The sequence below is a fragment of the Ptychodera flava genome, chromosome 4, assembly GCF_041260155.1.
Source record: "Ptychodera flava strain L36383 chromosome 4, AS_Pfla_20210202, whole genome shotgun sequence".
NCBI classification, from domain to species: Eukaryota; Metazoa; Hemichordata; class Enteropneusta; family Ptychoderidae; genus Ptychodera; species Ptychodera flava.
Genome location: NC_091931.1, coordinates 46,020,468 through 46,045,540, shown reverse-complemented (window position 1 = coordinate 46,045,540; position 25,073 = coordinate 46,020,468). Strand labels below are relative to the sequence as shown.

Genomic DNA, 25,073 nt, shown 5'->3' with positions numbered 1-25,073 from the left:
TACTTTTTGAGGAAAAAAATAGAGTGGTCAATCAAAAGAGTGGTCAAAGTGATAGGGTTTTTATGGTAAAGCTGAGCTGTAAGATTCCTCATGTGCTATTTATAGCAGTTATGCAATCTGTGTAAACAGTGCAATGAAAGTGTTACATGATTCCTTACAATGCTTTTGATGACCTTGAACTTCCTAAGTTTCAAACATTTGTCTCTTCAGTGTGCTTTCTCTGAGTACGTACAGTCTCAACTTATTCAACAGAACTTACTTACAATGTTAATTTGAAAGTTAAAATGTGCTTGGCTAATAGGATGAAAATACTTTTAATATAAAGATAAGCAGCTTAAGGTAAAGGGCGACGAATTCGGACGCGCACACACTTTAGAACGTTTCTGCGCAGATTTAACTCCAGCCTGTCGCAAATGGGTTACTTTGTAGCATGTATTTAACATCACCTGTCATTGTTGAAATTGTGCTTTTACCTAATTTTTTGAGCAAGTCTCTTAGCAATACATGTGACCTATAAACTTGTCATATTTTGACCCCCTAGGAAGCTGGTTTTTATTCAATATGAGCGAAAAATTAACATTTCTCTCCCATTTACATGGCGCATATTACCCATTCACCTGGAGATATTGTAAAAAGTAGCGTGGTGACACCCTTTTATGAAAAGTGTAAACTAAAAGGTATTATGTCAGGATTTTATTCGCCAAGTTTGGTCAAAATGACACCATTCAAAGCGACAGGAAGAAAGTTCGAAAATTATGTAGCGATATAATTTCGATATCGTCATTTTGTAATCGATACTTATGTAAAAATTTCTTTACAAACATCATGAAAACTATACATTCGATAGATATGGATCTTAAGTCTTGGTATTTATTAAAATTAACTCATTTGCTAAGCTTTTTATAATTGCTTTCTTTAGTTTAAGTGAATTATATCATTTTTATTTATTTCTAACGACGCCATTTTAACGTCCGTTTCCATGGAAACGAGCGTGGTGACCCCCATTTTTTATTTTATTTTTGCACTTGCACAACTTCCAAGAATATTTGTGCAAAGTTTCAAGAAAATGACACCACAACTTAATTTTGACGTAATTCGTAGTACTTCACCTTAAGATTCTTTATAACCTGACAGATATGCTGTTTTTTCATGACGTAAATCTTGATTTAAGCAAGTCTTGTTTACTTTAATTAGAATGTAATTAACTCTCATTTATTAGCTACTATAGACGGATATAGTCTATAGAAACTATTGTGTTGGGTATCCATCCAGCGTCCACCATCAGTCTGTATGACGGTATGTATGTATGTATGTATGTATGTATGTATGTATGTATGTCCGTTTGTGAGGCGTCCGTCCACCCAAATATCTTGAAAACTGCAGTACTTACTGATTTGATATTTGTTGTGTGGATAAAATGTATGATTTTGAGAAAGTGTTTTTATTAATTTTTTGATATTGTTGAAAATATGCAAATTAGCGCCAAAAAGGTGTTTTTGATAAAAAATCGTCTTCTTCATAACCACTGGTCTGACAGCTTTGTTATTTGGTATACAGGTCCCTAGGGATAACCCAACTTAGATTTGTTAAAATTGTGATGAAATATGCAAATCTGTATTTTTACTGAATTTTTTTTTCCATTTTTGGTCAGGCCATCCTGAAATGAGCTATCAAAGATATCCACCTTCTTTATCAATACATGTGTCACAAAAGGTTATTCTCTACATAACACAGCAGAGCTCTCTCGACTGTTGAGTCGCTTGTTTTTTCAAACCGCTGGTCAGACAGCTTTAATATTTGGTTTACAAGTCCCTAGGATGACCTTAGTGAGATAATTTCATACAGTCAGGAAATACTTAATTTTGTATCCATGTCTATAGTAGCTTCAGGGACTTTGGCCCTATGTTTGATAAGATCCAATATGGCCAAAAGATGGCTGTTTTGTTTTCATTTTTTTCACATCCACAGCCATCATGCAGAAGTGTCTCAGCTGAGGTCATTCAACCTTAGCACAAGGACAACACACTATGACTGAGACTTGCATGTCAAATCATTCTGTGATATAATCCAATATGTCTATCACATGGCCATTTTGTTCTGATATTTTTCATGTCCACAGCTGTTACTCAGACTTTACTCGGCTGATTTGTTATAAATTGGCGACAAGAACAACACCTTATGACCTACATATGGATGTAAAATTATTGTATAATATGATCCAATATGCAAATTTTTTTGTCAGTCTGTTGGTGCGTCTTTCAAAGCATCTGTTTTTATGTCCAGGCATTTACATGTATCTCCCACTATCCCCGGTGAATTTCTTTCCAACTTGGCACAAAGATTAATCACTCTAGCATACATATGTTGGTCAATTTGTTTTTCGATATTACCCAATATTTCTGCCAGACAGCCATTTTGTTTTCATTTTCCTAAAGCCATTACTTGGACACATCTTGACTGATTTCTTTCAAACTTGGCATAATGACACTATACTGTGACTTAGATATGCACATAGTATTATTTCATGGTACTTTCAAATATGACTACCAGGTGGCCATTTTGTTCTGATCTTTATATGTCTCAAGCACATCAGACATGTCTTCTTTCGAATTTCCTACAAGGATATCACACCACAACATACACTTGCATGTCTAATATTTTCTGCAATAAGGTTGCCATGTAGTTCATTTTGTTCTAATTTTTCAATGTCCAAAGCCATTGCTCACACATACTGGGACCAATTTCATTTGAACTTGGCACAAGGACAACACATTATAACTTTACATATGCATGTCAAATGTCTTGAAGTTCGTGATACAATCTAATATGCTTTACCTACTCTCATTGTATATATCCACATCAATTACCCAACGATTGCACATATTTAGCTATGCTTTAATTTAATCAACAGTGCACATGCATGTAAATATAAGATCAACACTTTCTCAGCTGTTCTTCTGATATGCATCGATCAATTTAAATTCACTTCGTGATTTCCATCAATGGTCTCCAAATTTATCACCCAAGCATGCAGGCACTATGTCATTTACAATGTCTTGTTACTTCTTATATCAGCATTGTATATCTGTTTTTGGACTTCATGGGCCAGAGGCCAAAACGATGTCCCATGTTGCTGCAATGTCTATCCATGTATCTGTCTACGTGTGTCTGTCTCTCCATCCATTTGTCTATCAATTAATTTTGTTTTCATCACAACTTAAAAATTATCAGACATAAATGTCATGGAATTATTAGGTACATAGCATCATCATGGGAAGATGTATATCTGATCAGACTTTGGTTGATGTGGTCTGCATAACTAATTGATGGTCATTTGCATATTTAACAGTTGAAGCCATTATTCTTCGGTGGGGCAAGTTGGTAATTACCTAGCAATTTAGGTAGGGATATTGCAATATACCAAGGGAACTTCCTAAGCCAAACTCTGTTTTCCTATCTGGAGCAGCAAGATGAGATCTAAACAAACACAGCGGGTAATGAATTTTAAAGCCACCAATGCATGGTGATCGGATACCAGAATGAAGCATAATATACTCCACTGTCCGCTTTATGTTTCAGTAATTTAGCTGGTCAGAGGGAACTTTGGTGGTGATTTTGTATGTGGGGCTCAGTTCATTGTGTAGTAAGTTGAACACTGTTCTGATCGCCGGCTGGTTTTTCACAGTACAAGTATTCTAAAAAAGGTATTTTGTCAATATTTTACTGGCTGCTATCAAAGGTTTCTTCACCCACAAAAAATTAAGCAACTAGTTGTGCAGTTCACGTCAAACTTTTTGATTGTGGCCCTCCAGTATGTTTTGGGCAATGGTACTGAGAGTGAGATGGGCGATGACATGCTGAAGTGCCATCTGTGGTGCATTATTCTCTGATGATATGTACCAAAGTTTCAACTTCATGTAGCTTTGAACGATTATTTTCCTTGTTAAAATATCTACAGATTTTGTCATCTTGTCTCAAATTTTGATGGAGCTTTCAAGACAGACTGTAAAGTTGACTTTTTATGGGTCGTTGAGTGCTTTTGAATTAGACTCCTGTGAACCACACCATAAAGACTGGCTTTTGAAAGATCAATGCACATGGGGTGATCTCAAACTTTTGTACAAAATACCATGTTCTGTAATGATGTTACTTCATACAGCTTTTTCAAACCTAGTTGTGTGTAATATTTATCAAAAAGAAGACAAGGCACGATGTGATCTCTTAAGATCGTGTTTTATTCCTTGTAGTTTACATTCCATAATCCAGTCCCCTTATAACAAACCTACATGAAAATGGTTCATCCCAGTTATCAGATCACCGTTGCTGGCTGTAAAATCTCATTACCCGCTGTGTTTGTTTAGATATCATCTTGCCGCTCCAGATAGGAAAACAGAGTTTGGCTTAGGAAGTTCCGTTGGTATATTGGTATATGCCTAGCTAACTTGGTAGGTAATTACCAACTTGCCCCACCGAAGAATAATGGCCTCAACTGTAAGCTTATCTCAAGAATTATTCTACCAAATTTTTGATTAACAGCAAAAAACGGAGTCAGCATGGACTCTTTTGTGCTGCGCAACAATATAAACGCAGTCATTGACATTTTTAGCTCCGCTGTCAGCGACGCGGAGGTTATCAAATAGGTTGAATTTCTGTCGTCATCCGGCATCCGTCAACAATTGCCTTCTTCTCTGAAACCGCAAATCTATTGCTTTGAAATTTTATATGCAGTTCACTTGGGGTAACCTCACTTAAGTTTGTTCAAATCATGTGAAATTTGCATATTTGTATTTTTGGGGCATTTTTTACTGTTTTTGTTAAAAAAATGTTCTTCTCTGAAACTGCTCGTCTGATTGCTTTGAAATTTGATATGCAGTTTACTAAGGGTGACCTCAGTTAAATTTGTTCAAATCATGGTGAAATTTGCATATTTGTATTTTTAAGGCAATTTTTGTCGTTTTTGGTAAAAAAAAACTTTAAAAATCTTCTTCTTCAAAACTACCAGTCAGATAGCTTTGATATTTGGTACATAGGTCCCTAGGGATGATATATTTCAGATTTGTTCAAATTGTGCAGAAATATGCAAATTTGCATTTTTAAGGCAATTTTTGCCATTTTGGTCAAAAAATGTGTTTCTCAAAAAGTACTGGTCTGATAGCTTTGAAATTTGGTATACAGGTTTCTACAGATGAACTAAGTAATATATAGTGAATTTCTGATGAAATCTGTAATTTTGTATTTTGGGGGCAATTTTTGCCGAAACTACTCATCTGATAACTTTGGAATTTGGTGTACAGGTTCCTACAGATGAACTAAATGATATTTCTGGAAATTATGATGAAATCTGCAATTTTGTATTTTTGGGACAATTTTTGTCATTTTTGGTCAAGAAATGTGTATTTCCAAAATTACACATCTTATAGCTTTGCAATTTGATATACAGGTTTCTACAGATCACCTTAATGATATTTATTGAAATTATGATGAAATCTGCAAGTTTTTAATTTTGGGGCAATTTTTTCCATTTTTGGTCAAAAAATGTGTTTCTCAAAAAGTACTGGTATGATAGCTTTGAAATTTGGTATACATGTTTCTACAGATGAGCTAGGTAATATATATTGAATTTCTGATGAAATCTGTAATTTTGTATTTTTGGGGCAATTTTTGCCATTTTTGGTCAAAAAATGTTTTTCTCAAAAAGTACTGGTCTAATAGCTTTGAAATTTGGTATACAGGTTTCTATAGATGAACTAAATTTGATCTTTTGAAATTACGATGAAATCTGCAATTTTTATTTTTGGGGGCAATTGTTGCCATTTTTGGTAAGAAAATCTTATTCTCAAAAAACTACTCATCAGATAGCTTTGGTTGACATGTTCTTAGGGATGATCCGATATGATATATTCAAAGTATGATGAAATCTTCAATTGTGTATTTTTGCAGCTTATTTTGGCCACTTTTTTCTTGCCACTGCATGGAGCTATCAAAGATTTCCACCTTCTTCATCAACATGTGTCAAAAATAGTTATTCTCTACATAAACACAGCGGAGCTACCGTATATCGGCCGCTAGGTCGCTTGTTTATTTTTTGATCTTGTTGAGAATATGCAAATTAGTGTAAAAAAGGGTGTTTTTGGTAAAAATCTTCTTCTTCATAACCACTGGTCTGACAGTTTTGATATTTGATATCCAGGTCCCTAGGGATAACCGAACTTGTTCAAAATATGCAAATCTGTATTTTTTAAGGATTTTTTTGGTCATGTTTGGTCAAAACTTTATTTTATCAAAACCGCTTGTCTGACAGCTTTGATATTTGGTATACAGGTTCATAGGGATGATCAAAATATGATATATTCAATGATGATGAAATCTACAATTTTGTATTTTTGGGGCAATTTTTTGCCATTTTTAATAAAAAATATTATTTTTCAAAAAGTATACTCATCTGATGGCTTTGATATTTGGTATACAGGTTCATACAAGATGAACTAAATATGATATTTTGGAATGATGATGAAATCTGCAATTTTGTATTTTTGGCACAGTTTTTGCCATTTTTTGTCAAAAAAATTGTTTCTCAAAAACTACTTGTCTGATACCTTTGATATTTGGTTTACAGGTTCCTTGGGATTGTCTTAGTGTAATATTATAGAAATAAAAGATGACGCGCTGACCATTAATGTTTATTATGGGCAAGGGCGAGAGGAAAGCCAAAAATTAATGGGCGTGGCTTGCCGAGCCCGTTAGTTTTGGCTTTCCTCCCACCTGTGCCAATAAATAAATGTTAATGGTCAGCGCAGAGTCTGTAATTCCATTATATTATCAACGAACCCCCAGAACCATCAAAATTTACGAAAATTTCCCGCGCGAATGATAGCGGGGCCCCAGAACTTGTCAGTGAGTAGTGCACGCGCTGCAAAAATTTTGCAAATCCGGAGATTTTTTTTTAAAAAGTGTCTAAACTTGGCCCACAAGTACTCCAGTTTATTTTGTGATTGACTATGATCTTTGCACAAATCACAATTTTCATATTAGCTGTAAAGTTACAGTAACTATGTTTACAATATTCTTTTTCTTCATGGACATGTAAACAGCTAGACCATTACTGTGTAATTGTGGTCAGTCATGTGGTTTAGCTTGACCAGTAACTATGTTTACAATATTGTTCTTCTTCATGGGCATGTAAACAGCTAGACCATTACTGTGTATTTGTGGTCAGTCACGTGGTTCAGCTTGACCAATCAAAATGTGACGGGCAGGGCAATGATTGGTAATATAAATTGAAATTTCGTTAAAATCTTCTATTTTTGTATTTCTGGATCACTTTTTGCCATTTTTGGTCAAATTATTTGTTTCTCAAATGTTACTCATCTGATAGCTTTGATATTTGGTATACAGGTTCCTAGGCTTTATCTTAATGTAATATATTGAAATTATGATGAAAACTTCAATTTTGTATTTTTGCAATTAATTTTGCCATTTTTAGTCAGGCCATCCTGAAATGAGCTATCAGAGATATCCACCTTCGTCATCAACACATGTTATTCTCTACATAACACAGTGGAGACCTGTCAACTGTTATGTCGCTTGTTTTTTCAAAACCACTGGTCAGACAGCTTTAATATGTGGTATATGTCCCCTAGGATGACCTTAGTAAGATAATTTCATATAGTCTGTGAATACTTAATTTTGTATCCATGTCTATAGTAGTTTCAGGGACATTGGCCCTATGTTTTACAGAATATGAATTTTAAAATGGCATTTTTTGGGATGTGAAATATCCTAACTGGAAAGTTATGGTACAGTTACATTCAGTATTATAGTAACATTAATATCTGGTGAGAAAATTTGAAATTAAAAGGAAATTCTGAAATTAGTTTGGAATGTGTTTAAAAAAATAAGTAAAACTCTAAGAACACCCCAGGGGGAGAGCACCAAAAATTTTGAGAAATTGATGTGTGTAAATTTACAATCTGAGAGGTGTTTCAATTTATTTTGCACTCAGTAAAATTGTTCGAAAATACCATTGAACACTGATATTTTTATCCCTTTTTTTTGCATGATGAGTGTTTGAGTCACAATATTCAACAACCAAACAATGACAATACATTTTGTAAAAAACAGTTGTCAGTTTGCCAGAGACTGAAGATCAAAGAAAATGCAGCAGATGGAAAATCTGTGAATTACTTGACAATGTGTCATTTTTCCAGCTGCCAGCTTCTAATGAAAAGCCTGAATACAGGTTATTGAACTGAAGTCAATGAAATATGTTTCTTTGATAATAAAGGATGAATTCACAAAAGTTCAGTTTTGTTAGCTCACATTTGGTATACCCATGTGAGGGTATCCGTATAAGCTGAAGTTGGTGGCGTCTGTACGGTATGTATGTGTGTATGTATGTACGTACATACAGTATGTCCGTCAACATCAGAACTCACGAACCGTTGCACTTTTTAGCTTTGTATTTGATGTGTGGATGCATCCTGGGCTACAGATGGGATTTTGTTCAAATTAAGTTTGCATCGCCCAAATTATGCAAATGAGCTTAAACATATGAAAATGGTCAAATTAGTGTGCACGTATCCTAGGTTAACCTTTTACAGTTTTATGTATATCGTAAAGATATCATGAATTTTGTATTTTGCTGAATTTTTGGTTGTTTTTCGCCTTTTAAGTAAAAATTCTTCTCCAAAATCGCTGGCCTGATTGCTCTTAAATTTGGGTTGGATATTTGCAAGGGTGTCACCCTTCTAATTTATTGAAATTATGACAGTGGAAGGCATTTCACTATCTGTAACTAACTTACGTGCTGTTTACATTTGAATGACAGCACTGATAGCATTTAAAAATCCCCAATGTTTGGTTACTACCATCTGACCATTGTAACTCTTTATGGAAACATTGTCAATACCAACGGGTTGGAAAAATTTAATATCCAGGGGGGGGGGGGGGGGGGGGTGTAGAAGATTTATGAGGTAGCATTAATTGTTTTTACCTGATCCTTTGCACGTTATCTTTTCCCAACTTTCACACCTTTTCTTTTTCTCAAGCCTTCTCTGGCTGATTTTTTATTAACATTTGCCAATGTATGTAATATCTGCTTGTCCCATTGCTATAGAAGTTGATATGCATGTTTCTAAAGTTGACCCCAGTACGTAAGTTGCAGACCTTATGTGCTATTTGTAATTCTTATTTTTCTGGTTGTACTGTGTAGAAATCATTGTCATAACATTAACATAGAATTTTGCTGCCTTGAACAGATAGAAACAACATTCATTGTTGATCTTTGGTACCAATACTAGTATGTACCAATTCTGATCAAATAAGAGCAACACTGTATCATTGGCGGTATTTTTATAGATCCTGTGAAAAATTTGAGAAATTGATGCATTACGATGGTGCAGTCTAGCTGGGGCAATCTGAAATGTGTTTCTTGATTTGTCTTTTACTAGTAAAACTCAATACCCCAAGGGGGAGTTCACGAGAGAGGGGTGTCCCCCTTGCATAAAAAATTTTGAGAAATTCATTTGGGGAATGGTGCAATCTGAGAGGTGTTTCAATTTATTTCTCACAAAAAAATTGAATAACCCTATTTCTTCCTCTCCACAATTTGAGCAATCCCCCTCTAAGTTTTCAATTTTTTTTAGTGACCCCCCTCACATTACTTCAACCCCCAGGCCATAAATAATGACGGCTCTCTTAGTGCACTAGCATAGTTACAAATGACTTGCTGTATATATGCCACATATCAAAGCTGAATACTCTGAATTTTGAACAATTACAATGATAAATATTGAATGACCTAGGTTTACCTCTAACATTACAATCATGATAAGGAGCATCAAGTTTATGTATAGCATAAATATACACAAATATGTATGAACACCAATATTTTTTGTTATTTTTGCTTCTATACCGTGATTCTATTGCATTTCTTTTGGCACATAGTGTCCACATAAATTTTTACTGTGATTTTAAAAAGAAATCATTCCTTGTAATGGATGTACAATAACATTTTATTTGATAGTGCATGCAGTGATACACGCAGTGATAGTGTGTGCATATACTGGTCAAAAACTGAGTTGTATACCTGTTACCAGTGTAGTTTTTTGTTATTATATTGTAACAGCATGTTGAAATTTTGATGTGGAGCATGAACAAAGGGATTCTTCCCCAAATGAGCACTGTGTTCACTGGTCAAGTGGTATATCATGAATATGGCACTGGTAGTTTTATATCTTAGACAATGTCTTATGCATGTGTGATGATGCTAATCAAATGGAAGCACAGTATCATTAATACTATTTTTGTTAAACTGTAAATTGCAGATTAGTAAATTGCAACAAGAAATTGACCAGGAATCTGAATCCAGAACTGATTTGTTTAAAGAAGAGAAGCAATGTACTGACGTCAAAGAGAAAGCACGACTCAATACACAAATCAACAAAAGTGATGAAAGGTTACAAGCACTTGCCCTTCTTATGTTACATTACTGTGCTGGACTTCATGACTGCACTGAACAAGAAGAAAGAGAAAAACTCAAGTCAGAGCTGGCAACAAAAAGAGAAGATCAAAAAGATGTTGAGGGACAAGTCAGTCCTGAACAACATGAAGAAGAACAGATCACAGAGAGAGGGGAAATTAGTTCATTTGGAGAGGAAGCTAAAGAGAATGAAGTGGCTAATGGCAGTGAAGAAACTGTGTCACAAGACAGAAATAGAGTTAAAAATGTTGAGAGCAGTGATAGTGAATTGGATGAAGAGGACCAAGACAGAATTGACAGAACTCAAACAGATGAGGATAATATGACTGAATATAGAAATCCCATAGACAGGGAATCACCAACTGAAGGGATGCAGGATTGCATCCAAACAGCTGTGGAAACATTTTTGGATGAGGATGAGGAGGGTGTTGATGATGAGGATAGAGAAGTTGATGAAGAAGAAGACGGAGAAGAAGAAGAAGAAGAAGAAGAAAAAGAAGAAGAAGAGGAAGGAGTTGAAGATGTTTTTTCTGATGAACTTGTTGAAGAAGAAAATGAATTATCTGTATCATTAACAGAAAGAACAGCAAAAGGAGATGCAAACAGAGATGCAGATGACAAAGATGAGAATGTTGGAAAACTTTCTGATGATACAGAATTCGGAAAAAGTGAAGACTGACAAAACTGAGTGTTTCCCATTGTAGTAGTGAGAATGTGATAATGAAATATGCTTTTTGTTAGTTTAAATTCATTGCCAACTAAATCATTCAGTGAATTGATGGTGCCATTCAGGTGAAAAGATAGATTTTAGCTCACATTTGGTATACCAATGTGAGGTTATCATATCAGCTGAAGTTGGTGGCGTCTGTATGTATGTGTGTCTGTATCTATGTGTGTATGTATGTATGTACGTACGTACGTATGTACAGTATGTTCTTCAACATCAAAAACAAGCGAAATGCTGCACATTTCAGCTTGGTATTTGGTGTGTGGATGCATCCTGGGCTATAGATGGGATTTTGTTCAAATGAAGTCTGCATTGCCAAAATTATGCCAATGAGCTTACAAAATGTGAAAATGGTCAAAAATTAATAACTCAAGAACCACTTTTTTGATTGCTTTGAAAATTAGTGGGCAAGTACTTTAGGCAGATCTTATACAGTTATATGTATATTGTGAAGATATCTTGAATTTTGTATTTTTGCTGAATTTTTTGGTGATTTTTCTAATTTTAAGTAAAAATTCTTCTTCTCTGAAACCGCCAGCCCAATTGCTCTCAACTTTGGGTTGGATGTTTCCAAGGGTGTTACTCTTTTAATTTGTTGAAATTATGACAAAATTGGGAAAATTACTATTTTTGGGCAATTTTTGTCATTTTTGGTCAAAAAATCTTAAAAAGTATTTTCTTTTAAAGCCCTTGAACAGACAACTTTTATATCTGGTACACAGATATCCAGAAATGACAATAGTTAGATATGTGGAAATATGTCTTTAAATTATTACAAATTTAAATTTTTAAGACAATTTTGTCATTTTTGGTCAAGAAAACTGTTCTCAAAATTACTTGTCTGATAGCTTTGTAATTTGGTATAAAAGTCCCGAGGGATGTTATTAGATACATTTTCTGCTCAAATTGTTGGAAAACCCCTAAATTTGTATATTTTAGGTAATTTTCTCAGTTTGTGACCGTAAATGACCTACACCAACCCATGATATGTTGTGAGACAGTTTTGAAGGCTGTGAACAAAATTTTGTCATATTTGGTATCAATTTGTAGGAAAATTTGATACAGAAAACAAAGCTGAGGTGTATTTTTTCATTGCAGATCAATTTTTGCAACTTTTCCATGTAAGACACACAAAAATTGTTGAGAAATTTTCATCCAGGATAATTCCAGATGTCATAATCACCCCCACAGTGGAAGGCATTTCACTATCTGTAACTAACTTAAGTGCTGTTTACATTCAAATGATAGCACTCATAGCAATAATTAAAAAATCCCCAAGGTTGTAAATATATTTCCTGCCATCTGGCCTTATGTATTACCAAGAGGTGGAACATTTGATATTCAGGAGGGGGTAGGGTCTAGAAGATTGATGAGGTAGCATTACTTTTTTACCAGTTCCCTTGTACATTTTTCTCGACATTTGCTTAATTAGGATCTGCTTGTCCCATTGCTATAGAAGTTGATATACATGTTCCTAAAGATGACCTCAAGTACCTAAGTTGGAGACCTTATTTGCTTTTGTCATTCTTGTTTTTCTGGTTTAAATATTTCTTGAATGGACCAAACCAAGTGTGAGCACATAGTGTCCTTGATGGTATTTTTTAAAGCGCAGTGGTCGTCGCACAGCGCGTGTGCGATTGTTTTGTTGATAAACATAAATGTTTGTAAACATAAGTCTTCTAACCTGCAATGGGACTGAGATTGGAGCGGTCCCTCACTTTGTTAACACCTTTGTAAGACTCAACATCATGCAATAGTAAAATATTAAAGATCAGAAATGAACTTCAGTGGTGTATTTCTATCTATAAACTCATGTAAGGCTACGAACATTGAGACACCACACTTCCCACATTATGTCGCTGAGTTTACTGCACGCAGTCACAGTGAACAAATGGGTTTGATCGCGCGCGGCCACGCTGGTTGTACACAATGCCATGTACAGCACAGTGCAAATACATCACTAAACTGATCAACATTGTATATTAAATATATATATATATATATATATATATATATATATATATATATATATATATATATATATATATATATATATATATATATATATATATATATATATATATATATATATATATATATATATATATATATATATATATGTAGACCAGCAACAAGCACAATGCCTAACACAAAAATTACACTCAAGACCATGATCGGCAAGCCAGAGCAGGACACGGGAGATGCTGTTGCTTCGATATTCGATAAGGGAGAAGGTCACCGCGTTGACGTAAACGGATATAAGTCCCACAACTTACCAGCCCCGCGACGACTTGGCCCACGACCCACTGTTGATCACCATTTCTTACTTCTTCTACATGTAGTAATACGTGGCAAGAAATAGTCAAATGACAGGACACAATAGACAAAACGAGCAGGTTTTCGCGGCATTTGGCAGGAAAATTGCACGGCTACACATAGGGACGTAATGAGAGATCCTGTGCACGATCATGGCAGTGATCCAACGGCTAGCTAGTGTAGGCCTACCGGTGCTACGCAAACTTCGTTGTCGTACCTCCTGATTGCTGGGTAGGTCTGAATCCTCTTTCAAATGAGATAACCCCAACATAACAAGAAGACCTATGAAAGGTCCTTCACTTGACTTGATACCTGTACTCTGAATTCTCGTTTGCACCCCTCCAACGGTGTAAACTTCCTAGTGGAGTTGGATTCTCCACAGCCGAGTGTAGCGCGCCATAAGCTTATACCCTGTTCTCTTGACACCGACGTTCATGCAGACCACGGAACAGATGCTTCTTGCTGCAGCGGGCATTGCTCTGCGAGCTGTATATTCTGTAGCTTGCGTTTTTGTCAACTGTACTCCTGTTGGGCCTCTTGAAATGAAAGTTCTCATCCTCGCTAGCGATGTCGTAGACCAGAGCCCGGTCATTGATAGTCTGTTGGCATATACACTTGATGGGTAAGTGTTTAGCTCCATGGCTCGAGCAAGCCCCATTCAACTGATTCAAGAAAATCATGATCAAATGTGATCTCAATCCAGCGTGTAATTACCGTTCAATATTCAGCAAATTTTTAACTTAGATTAATTGACCTTTTATTGCGTGTTAGATTTAATAAGTTGGTATGCTTGTGACAGATCAGCCGCCATTTTAACAAGCGGCAATATTGCAAACATAATAATCAACCCGTAACCTCATGCGGCATTCTCGGATATGTTGTCAACAAGGGGCGGACCCCCTCAGGGGCATGCGCAGCGCGACGACCACTGTGCTTTAATTGTTGTTGAAAAATAGATTTGCACTAAAACTTGATGTGAAATCCATCATCTTGATTGACTTTCACTTGCTGGTTTTAGTGGCAACAACTGTTATCCAAGGTGACCAATAGGCAGAAGTGATGTTACAGTGGTAGTCTAGTACCTAAGATTGTTTGTAATTAGGTCAAAGTTCATGAAAAGCTAGTCATTGTTTGAGAGAGTACTGGAACTGTGGGCTGCCTTGTCTACCTTACATGTAATGTTGAGAATTCATGGAACAGCAATAGTAAAGTTGATTATATGCTCGAGCCTTATTATGATAGCAGGGAAATCAATTCTGACTCAACCAACAGTAATTGTGACCACCAGCCTGAGTCTGAAAGTTCTAATGTAGTATGAAAGCAAGGCTGCATGGCAGATAGCAATGGCATGCTGCCAAAAATTCATCCTGCAAAATATTCTCATTTATCATCATTACCAGGGTGCGACTGTGGTCAATGTGAAATCTTGTGGAAGCAACATTCATAAAAAGTGTTATTCACAATACATGGCAGTGAGTGCCGTTATTATTATGGGGGACTGGCAATGAGAGAGAGAAACAATAATCTGTACTCTTAGATCGGAGGTAGTGGTCACTCACTTTCAAATCTTTGAGATTTTCATCTATTATCACTCTCCTTGTGATAGGAATTTTCACATCTCTTCAGGAGAGGTTACAGGGCAGTATATTATTGATTTTAATTTTCCAACATTGAAGGGTGGTTATATTCACATTGGTTGATTGGAGTTCAAAGACCGTCCAGCTTGGCCTTAGCCAAACACGGCAGTAAAGGTGAAATGCTGATCCTTAGGACTCATTGTCCAGTTGTCACACTTTAATCAAACTCAGTACAAGAGAAGAGTAACTTTTTGTCACTTCATTAATCTAAATTCCTTCAAGGCTTGTGGTTATTGAAATGCATTTTTTTCAAACTATTCAATGAAAGTCAAAACTTTGATTGGGATTAAAATTGTGGACCATAAAAACGAAGGGAACATCAGAGTGAACCATCTCCCTGTTTTAAGTGCTTCTTCTAATCTCAACTGGTGTCACATAGGTCTCTACATCTCTTTGCTATCTATGCCTCCCAGGAACAAGCAAAACTAAGGCGCTATTGGCCAGTGAAAGTTTAGAACTCTGACACAATTGACCACGTTTTTCATAATATTATGATTGTTTAATGAACAGATATATTCATGGTGTCCTTCTCCATTCAATGCTAGACAAAAATGATAGTACAATTAAAAGCAAAACAGATAGGTGTTTACATATACATGTTCTCTTCTTCAAAGGTGTTAAGTTGAGAATATTCTTTTTGAGATGAATGTAATTTGCTGTTTTCTGAGTGTTTTCCCAACTTTGGAAATTCAAAGGGAGATCATATCTTTCAACATTCTATCACCATGTACTTCCCTGTTATTCTTGTACAAGTGCAGTGTATTTTACTGTGTTTAAAGTGAGTTGTTTTAGTCTTACCTGAACACAAACACCGCCAAGTCTATTAATAGAGCAGTAGGATTTTCAAAAGGGTCTCTTCCATAGGTTTTGGACTGGACCCTTATCAATTTCATGAATTTGTGAAATTGCCCCGTATAGGCCTAGTGGTCGTCTCATCAATGTTGCTATGTTTTTAAATAACAAGTGTTGCAAAGTATACATAACTGATCACCAATTGATCATGATGGTAATCACATGTAAAAGATCAGATGTCAACATGACAGTGATAACCTGCAGTTACACTCTTAAAAATGTAATCCAAATCTTGCTTTAAGTATTTCTTCCTTTCACACTATGTGATATATTTCAAGTGCTGATAGGAGTCAAAATGGTAACAGGACTTACCCCCGGGACATTTAGTCCCCAGACATTTGCCACCTACCATTTACCACCTGGCTATTTACCACCGGACACTTACCACACAAGACATTTACCGCCCGGACAATTACGGCTCTTAAAAATTAATTTTAAAAGACGTCTGATTCGTTATCTTTATTTTCACAAAGTTTCAACTTTGTTTTGACATGGCGTAGACACTGTCTATGATTTAAACAGCCTAATATGGAGTGTATTTTATATGTTGGTAATGAAGGAATTAGTAAATATTTATGAAACATCTAACACACATTCTACCCTTAAAACATGAAACTGAAGACGTGCAACTTGCGATGCAACCCGGTTTTGACTAAAAAAGACAAAAATGGAAAAAGAGACAAATATTATTAGTTGCCTAGTGTCAGGGTCAAGGTTAGGTTTAGTGTAAGCCACTAAAATTATTTTAGTTCATTAACACCATATAGTTTTTATTTTAATGTCATATATAGTATTCATTTCTTAATAAATGCATGGTTAGACATACAGTACTGCCAAGTTCAAGATTAAAATTTCAACTGACAGGTGCAGACAACTCCGTGTGGCATAGTAGAGAGGGGTCTTTAGTTCAGGTGTCTGGGGTTTGATTCCCTGATAAGCATTGGGAAAATTTAGAATGTGTAGTAACACTTGCAAGGCAAAGTAAAAGGTAAATCATGTGGCACCCAGCAGTGGACAGTACTAGAAAAGATGCACATGCAGTCTTCACGATTGTTTGGGAACTTTTTTTAATCATTTCCCATTTGACATCATTTTAGACAAAGCAATATTGTTTTTATATATAGTGTTAGGGGGTAAATATCCGGATGGTAAATGTCTTTGGGGGTAAATGTCTCGTTGGTAAATGGTTGGTGGTAATTAGCTGGGGGGTAAATGTGTGGTGGTGATTGTCCAGAGGGTATTTGTCTGGTTGGTAACTGTCCTAGAACTGTCAAAACAGGGTGAACACTTGAAAATGGTGTTAAAGATACCAAAATGTAAAATTTCATTTAAAATGGTATTTAAGATTATGTTGAAGACTGTTTGCATTGAATCCTATCTTTTTTTTTTCGATTGTGTATTGTCATGATCATGTTTCCACTGCATTTACTCTGTATGTACATGTATGTATTCCAAGATACATTGTATGCAGCAATACTTAAGTCAATTCCCTGTGGTCAGACTTGTTTAAAACCTTATTAAAATTGGTTGTGCTTTATGTAGTTCATGTGCTCAATAGCGGAGGTTTTAACTTCCATTTTGTGGTGACTGTGGAAGCTTTTTAGCTGGGATGTCCATCTGTGTGCCTTTGTATCTGTATATATGAGTATAATGCAGAAAGTGTTTTGCCATGACAGCTGGAGCTTATATGGTATGTCAACATAGTTAATACCTAATGTGCATGTTTGTATGTATCAGTGAAACCTTTCCTTATGGACACATCTCTAATCAGGACACCTCTTTAATAAGGACGGATTTATCAAACCAAAAGATACACTTTGAATAGAATTTCACCTGTCTATTAAGGTTCCAAGACAAGAAATTGACCTTTTTAATCTAACAATTCTCTGGTGGTAAATAAGCTCAGAACCCCCTTAAATTATACATTTTCTGAAAGCCTAGATATAGCGGAACAATTTGGTAACCACAGTGTCACCATTGTTTACATAACTATCACATGACAGGTAATTTGCATAACCTTTCAAAAATCGGTTTTCCCTATGTTTTGTCTCAATACTTCAAAATATCTGACTCAAACTTGCTGGAATACAAACTGTCACAACGCTCTTCGAAAATGTGTCTCAGATTTTTTATATCTTTCTTAGTTTTTTTTTAGCACAATTTAAGGAAAGTAACTAGGGTTAAATTCGCTGCTCTGGAAGTTTTTCTGGCATAAAAATTGTTTAAAAAGGTTTAAAAAAATTCTGAGACACACTTTTAAAGATTCTTGGGACAGCTTGCACTTACACAAATTTCATCCATATATCTCAAAGCATTGAAACAAAACATAGGGAAAACCGATTTTTGAAAGGTTATGAAAATTACCTATCACGTGATAGTTATGTAAATAATGGTGACACTATGGTAACAAAAATGTTCCCCTACATCTAGGCTTTTGAAAAATATATAATTTACTGGGGTTCAGAGGTTATTAACCATTTGAACCCTGCTCGGACATAAATGTCCGATTACATCATAGAGTACCAGGGGGTCAGGGTGCAAAGGGTTAACCAATAGAGAATCATTAGCTTTGAAAGGTCGATTTCTTGTCTGGAACCTTAAGGACACTTCTTTATTTATTTAGGACACTTTTCCATCCCTGCAGGTGTCCTTAATAGACAAGTTTCACTGTATATGCAGAAAGTGTTGTATGTGACAGTTGGACCTCATTAGCTGGTTATTTCTAACTGTGTGCCTGTGTATGAGTGTATGCACTGAGTCTTTCATTGTGACATTTTGACCTTATTAGCTGGGTATGTCTACCTATGTGCCTGTCTATATGTCTATATGTATGATTGTATGCAGAAAGTGTATACCGGTAATACTGGTATGTCAACCATTCGCAACAATGGCACTTCTTGGTACAGCTATAAAAACAAGCAATATCTTTGCAAGATGACAAAACTTATGCACCTTACATACATGCATATCTAAATATACATGTATGTAAACATGGCCTAAGGGGGTTTTAAACAAATGCAAATACCGGTATATCTCTTAAATCTCACTACTTTAAAAAAGTGAAGAACATTTTGGAAGACTTTACATTTGGTCAAGAGATTTTGATGATGTATGTTAATATTCCAATTACTATAGGTACACTGGTATCTGTGCAGGAGGTATCACTACCCATAGGCAAATCATGTTTGTTGTTCGTAGGTATCAAGAGATCTTGCTACTTAAGGTGAAGGGCGACGAATTCGGACGCGCACGCGTTTTAGATCGTTTCTGCACAGATTTAACTCCAGCCTGCCGCAAATGGGTTATTTTGTAGCGCATGTATTTAACATCACCTGTCATTGTTGAAATTGCGCTTTTACCTAATTTTTTGACCCAGTCTCTTAGAAATACCTGTGACCTATAGCCTTGTCATATTTTGACCCCCTAGGAAGCTGGTTTTTATTCAATATGAGCGAAAAATTAACATTTCTCTCCCATTTACATGGCGCATATTACCCATTCACCTGGAGATATTGTAAAAAGTAGCGTGGTGACACCCTTTTATTAAAAGTGTAAACTAAATGGTATTATGTCAGGATTTTATTCGCCAAGTTTGGTCAAAATGACACCATTAAAAGAGACAGGAAGAAAGTTCAAAAATTATGTAGTGATATAATTTCGATATCGTCATTTTGTAATCGATACTTAAAATTTCTTTACAAACATCATGAAAACTATAAATTCGATAGATATGGATCTTAAGTCTTGGTATTTATTAAAATTAACTGATTTGCTATGCGTTTAATAATTGCTTTCTTTAGTTTAAGTGAATTATATCATTTTTATTTCTAACGACGCTATTTTAACGTCCGTTACCATGGAAACGAGCATGGTGACCCCCATTTTTTATTTCATTTTTGCACTTTCACAACTTCCAAGAATATTTGTGCAAAGTTTCAAGAAAATGACACCACAACCTAATTTAGACCTCATTCGTAGTACTTCACCTTAAAAAATGTCAAACTGTACATCTAGCATCATAATAAGGCATAAAGTAAACCAGTTCATTTTTAACACAACTGACTGAAGATCAATTTGTTATTGTGGTAGGGTTGATCATGTTGGACAGTGAGAAATTTTTCCATAAACAACAAAGAGTCAAAAACCGCTGAACAGACTACCTTGATATTTGGTACAGATGTTTCGACCATGTTGAAGGCTCCAATTTTTTAAATGAGCCAAATGTAGCACTTAGATAGTTATGAGAAATTGTTAACTTATTGACTTTTAGGGGCCTTCAATTATGTATTTTTGGAAGGTACACCAATCCTGCATTTTGGACTGTTTCATGAGTTTTGGAGCAGAAATGTTTCTTTGATGAATGCTAGAAATATGCAGGACAGACTGAATGGAAGTATCAGAGATTTCCACGTTCTTTTGGCGATAAAACAACATATTTCATGTTTTAGATTTCTCCCAATCTTTGTTATGACCCGTAACATTTGTCACCTGACTTAGTCCAGGGGTACCTAAGAAATTGTAGTTTTGACAGTCAATGAGATGCCATGACTATGCACGCAGTAGTGTTGACCCAGGGTCTAGGTAGTCGCTTCGGGAAAAGTGATGCCGTGCCGGATTATCCAGAAGCCGTGACAAAAAACCAAAGGTTTTGACTAGAATCCCACCGTTGGTGGCGCTAACAACATGGCAGCTAACAAGTCAGATGCTAGCGACGGTAAGAATTTTATGCCATATCTCTACTATCTTGGTGTTGAAGATGGTTTAAAGTAGCTCATACAGTGTAGAGGATGTTAAAAAGTGTACCAGGAAAGTTTCTGTGTTCAATTTTGAATAATGGCCAAGAATTCAGTGTTCCTGCATCATAGTTGGTGCAGTGTAGGTTCACAGGGCAGGCGCTAGCTAGGCCATTCATACACATGATCATGAGACAGAATGCAGGGCACTTCAGTTTATCCAAAGTCATTTTATCAATATCTGTACTACTTCGGATAGCCTGTTTTGAAAGTGTGTAGTGTTTCACCCAGGATTGCATCAACAGGAGGATTTCCTCCTTTACCCGAAAATTACGGGGGTGGGGGCGGTTACCAATTCATGTGTTATGCTTGTGGTCAGGTCTGGCAGCAAAGAAAGTATTCTTACTGATTTCATGAATACTGATACACCGCTAGTAAAATTGTCAACTTTTTAATTTGTCCTGGGCAGGCTCTATATGTATCATATGCAATGGCTGCATGATTGTAGCTAAGACAAGGGTTTGCATATGGTTCTGAGAACACAAATTTGTGCATGTTTTGCCCAAGTGTGCATCAATGTATTGCACAGTAAGTGAGGCTACCCACAATTCTCCATGATCCGTACACACAGAGATCACTCACTGAACTGAAGCAAATTTCTTCTGTACACAGAGAAGCTCGGTCCATATTTCAAAATTCTGGGACCATAGTTTTGATAATCATAATTCTCTAATTTCTCACTGTGAATAATGAGATCAACCCCTTTTCCGCAGAGGATATAGCAATTTGTGATTTTGTCAACATAGATTTTTGACAGCCATATGCAATATTTTCAAGGAGACTAAGGGAGTAAGTTGCATCTGTGTCGGCATAACAAAGGGTATTGATTTTCTTGAATGTTTGTAACAAAGGAAATTAACATGTCTGACAGGTGGTATGATGAGACCATCTTAGTTGCTGATTACTTTACCTTGACAAGTGTACAATTTTTAGCACCTTCAAACATCGAATTCTTATTCAATTTACTGCTGAACTTTAAACAAAATCTGATTTTTGGAACACAGTTTTAACCAATAATCCTTAAACTAAATTCTAAGTTTCAAATTGTTCAGAAACTGATAAAATTGAAGAAGCCTTTAGCAAATAATGTCTGAGCACACAAATCAAGGGGAATTGTGGGTAGTCTCACTTACTGTGTATTGTCACATCTTTGATAAGAGCCAGATAAAGCTGTGGAACTTTGGCAAATTTACTGACCGTGCAATAGACCTTGTGACTCATAAGAATTATTATTATTTGTGTAAATTCCTTATATCCACATTGTCTGTTAAAGAAATTGAACCAAACTTAAATTAACATCTGGGCTGAATTAGTTATTGCGAATTACTTATTATGTAATCCTTTAAATTCATTTAGGATCATCCATTTGATACGTGTATCAGAAAATGTAAAGCTCGATGAAAGTTGCAAGGATTGACAAATCTTCATGAGCCAGCCAGGGGAGTCACTAGTGTCAGGGTATTCCATAGAGTCAATGAAGGACGGCTTAATGCCCTCATAAGACATGGGCAAAAGTGGCAAGATAGAGTAAGCAATTTTGATGACCCCAGCAAGACCATACTACCTGGTGTCATTTTGTTACTTTTTTGAGAAGTTTATAACATGTGACAAGATCAGAAAGCTTTGTCTATGATATGTATAATTTCAAATTATGTGATTGTTGGATATTCCTCTCACCATTCTATATGTATCTTGCCTAAATTGTCTGTGTTTCAGTGTGTAAAAAGAAATATGGACACAGTTAAACTGTATAGTTTTTTAACAATGTACAAATTTAGTATATAGTACACATATATATTATGTGTAATAAATAAATCGATAACTCAAAAATATTTTCACTTTGAACAAACAACAATAAATATTTACTGCCAGTGTATCGTATAAACTCTACATAACAGATGACATATGAGGTAGAGTTTTTCATAAGTGAACATTGCAACAGGAAGAAGGCTAATCTTCTCACTGGCCATTGTGCTATGTTATGATGGAGCTTTGAGGCAATCTTGTATTCAAAGGTTACAAGTGACAATGCTTTTCACACATATATGTATATGTACTCTTGAGTCAGCAGTTCTGCACTTTTTATGATTTTTAATCAACCATTTTGTTTCAGTGTCAAATACACTCTATTGATTAACTCCCCAAAGCATGTAGACACCATCTGATATAATCTGGCTTGTCAACATGAGGTGTCAATATGTGTAAACTGTACTGGGTTTTTGATTGCATTCTAGCCCAGACTAGAATTCAAATTTCAACAACAACAATACAGTCTCAGTACACACCGAGTTGAAAAGATGGATAGTGCTTGTAGGTGTTCAACATGCATTGCAGAGAAGAACTAAGAAAGTGAATTTGACATAAAAATATCAAAAGTGGTGAAATGTTACTGGAACTTTAAAACACCAAATATTGGGCATGTAAACATCCATAGCAAAAAGTTTAAGATATTTTACTCAATAAAGAGAATAGAAAAAGAAAGAAAAAACAGGATAGTGTGAATTTGAGATCCAACAGTACTCTTGAAATATCACACTGTAAAATATTGTTTATTAATCATCATGATAAATTTGAATCAAGTAATTCACGTCATTGACATACAATATTACTCAATATTCTGTTCTTCAAGTTCAAATGAAATAAACATGTATACAGTGATTCATATGCAGTGTAAAAGACAACAGTTACTGTCAGGTTGGCTAAGATTTGTATATCATTCTTATCATTGAAACAGCTTAATAAAATGTACATGTTAAGATATTGTGTCTTAAATGTTCTTTATACTGGACTTTTGAATATATCTGAAATACCTTGTCAATCAGTTCCAATAAACATATCGCCAATGACACTTGGCTCTGTTGGCTCACATCAATGGTTCAACTTGGCAAACCGGAGTGAGTATACTTAACTAAGTTTACACCTGGGAACATGCATACCAAGAGATACTCTCTTGTCTTCCCCCTCAACTCTTTCTGCCAAATTCATGTTTTCACTTGTTCCAGCAACTGCCTCATCTGAAAAAACTCCACACCGGGTCTACTTCTGAAGAGTGCACGGGGCTCCACAGCAACACCTTCAATGTCAGCAAATAATTTCATGGCATCTGATATAACATGACAAGAAAAAAACGAAAGTAATCTAATTATACAACTGAAAACAATCCTTGGAATTTTGGGTCATGTACATGTAGTGCTGCATCTTGCACTGCATATTGAGATGGAAATTTCAGTACAAAACATCAAAATATTATCAACGATTTACACAAATTTGCTAAACATGTTTGTTACACTGTAAAAAATTGACACACAATTAATGGTAGGAGAAAAGATAATAAAAGTGATAAATTGGTCAGTGATTATTGATTCACCTGCGATGGTAACGATTGTTGGCAGTAGTGAATATATAAAGTGCAAATGCAATGTGTATTACAAGTTCGCACAGGGAAATTAGCAGAGGAGTAGTGGGTTTTACACGGACTATAGACATGAAATTCCTCTTTCTCTTCAGTTCTACATGTCATCATCATTATTATTCAAAAAGTAGCCAAAGATAATGAAATTTGGAAGCAAGGTTGAGTAACATGTTGAAAAAATCATCCGCATTGTACCTTTATTGGACTACATGTACTCAGTACTGTAATGCTTGAATGCTGCACATTAGCAGTAATGCATGTAAGGTATAGGAGGTTTACCATTCAGTCATTTGTTGAAATACTGATGAAATATACATATTTGTATGTTTGGGGGCAATCTTCTTTTTTTTCGTTGTTGAAACTCATTTTTAGCTCCCATAGCCATATGTATATATGGCAATGGAAGCTATTCTTATAGGCTAGGAAATGTCTGTATGTATGTATGTCTGTCCGTCAACATCAAAAACTCCAAAACCGCTGTACATTTCATCTTGATATTTGGTGTGTACATGGATGATGGGCTGTAGATGAGATTTTGTTCAAATGAAGTTGTCATTGCCAAAAATATGCAAATTAAGTGAAAAAATGTAAAAACAGTCAAAATTGAAAAAACTCAATAACCACTGAGCAGATTACATGAAAAATTAGCATGTAAGTACTTTGGGCTGACATGAAATGATTGTGCACATCTTGGGTCAGTATCTTGGACTTGCTATTTTTCATGAATTTTTTTGTAATTTTCTCCCATTTTTGGTCAAAAAATCTTCTGCTCTGAAACCACAAGTCCGATTGATTTGAAACTTGGTATGGAAGTGCATAGGAGTGTATAAAGTGTGAAAGAGGCTGCCCACCTAAC

General features: G+C 35.5%; 1 protein-coding gene across 1 annotated transcript in view; it reads left to right on the top strand.

The window, feature by feature from the left end:
- LOC139131957 (PDZ domain-containing protein 8-like) overlaps window positions 1-11,299 on the top strand; it is a 105,527-nt gene extending 94,228 nt beyond the window's left edge. Inside the window, exon 16 of the mRNA XM_070698294.1 lies at window positions 10,326-11,299. Coding sequence (XP_070554395.1) covers window positions 10,326-11,159 — 834 coding nt within the window. The 3' untranslated portion in view covers window positions 11,160-11,299. The remainder of the gene's footprint in view (window positions 1-10,325) is intronic.
- Window positions 11,300-25,073: the final 13,774 nt, after the last annotated feature.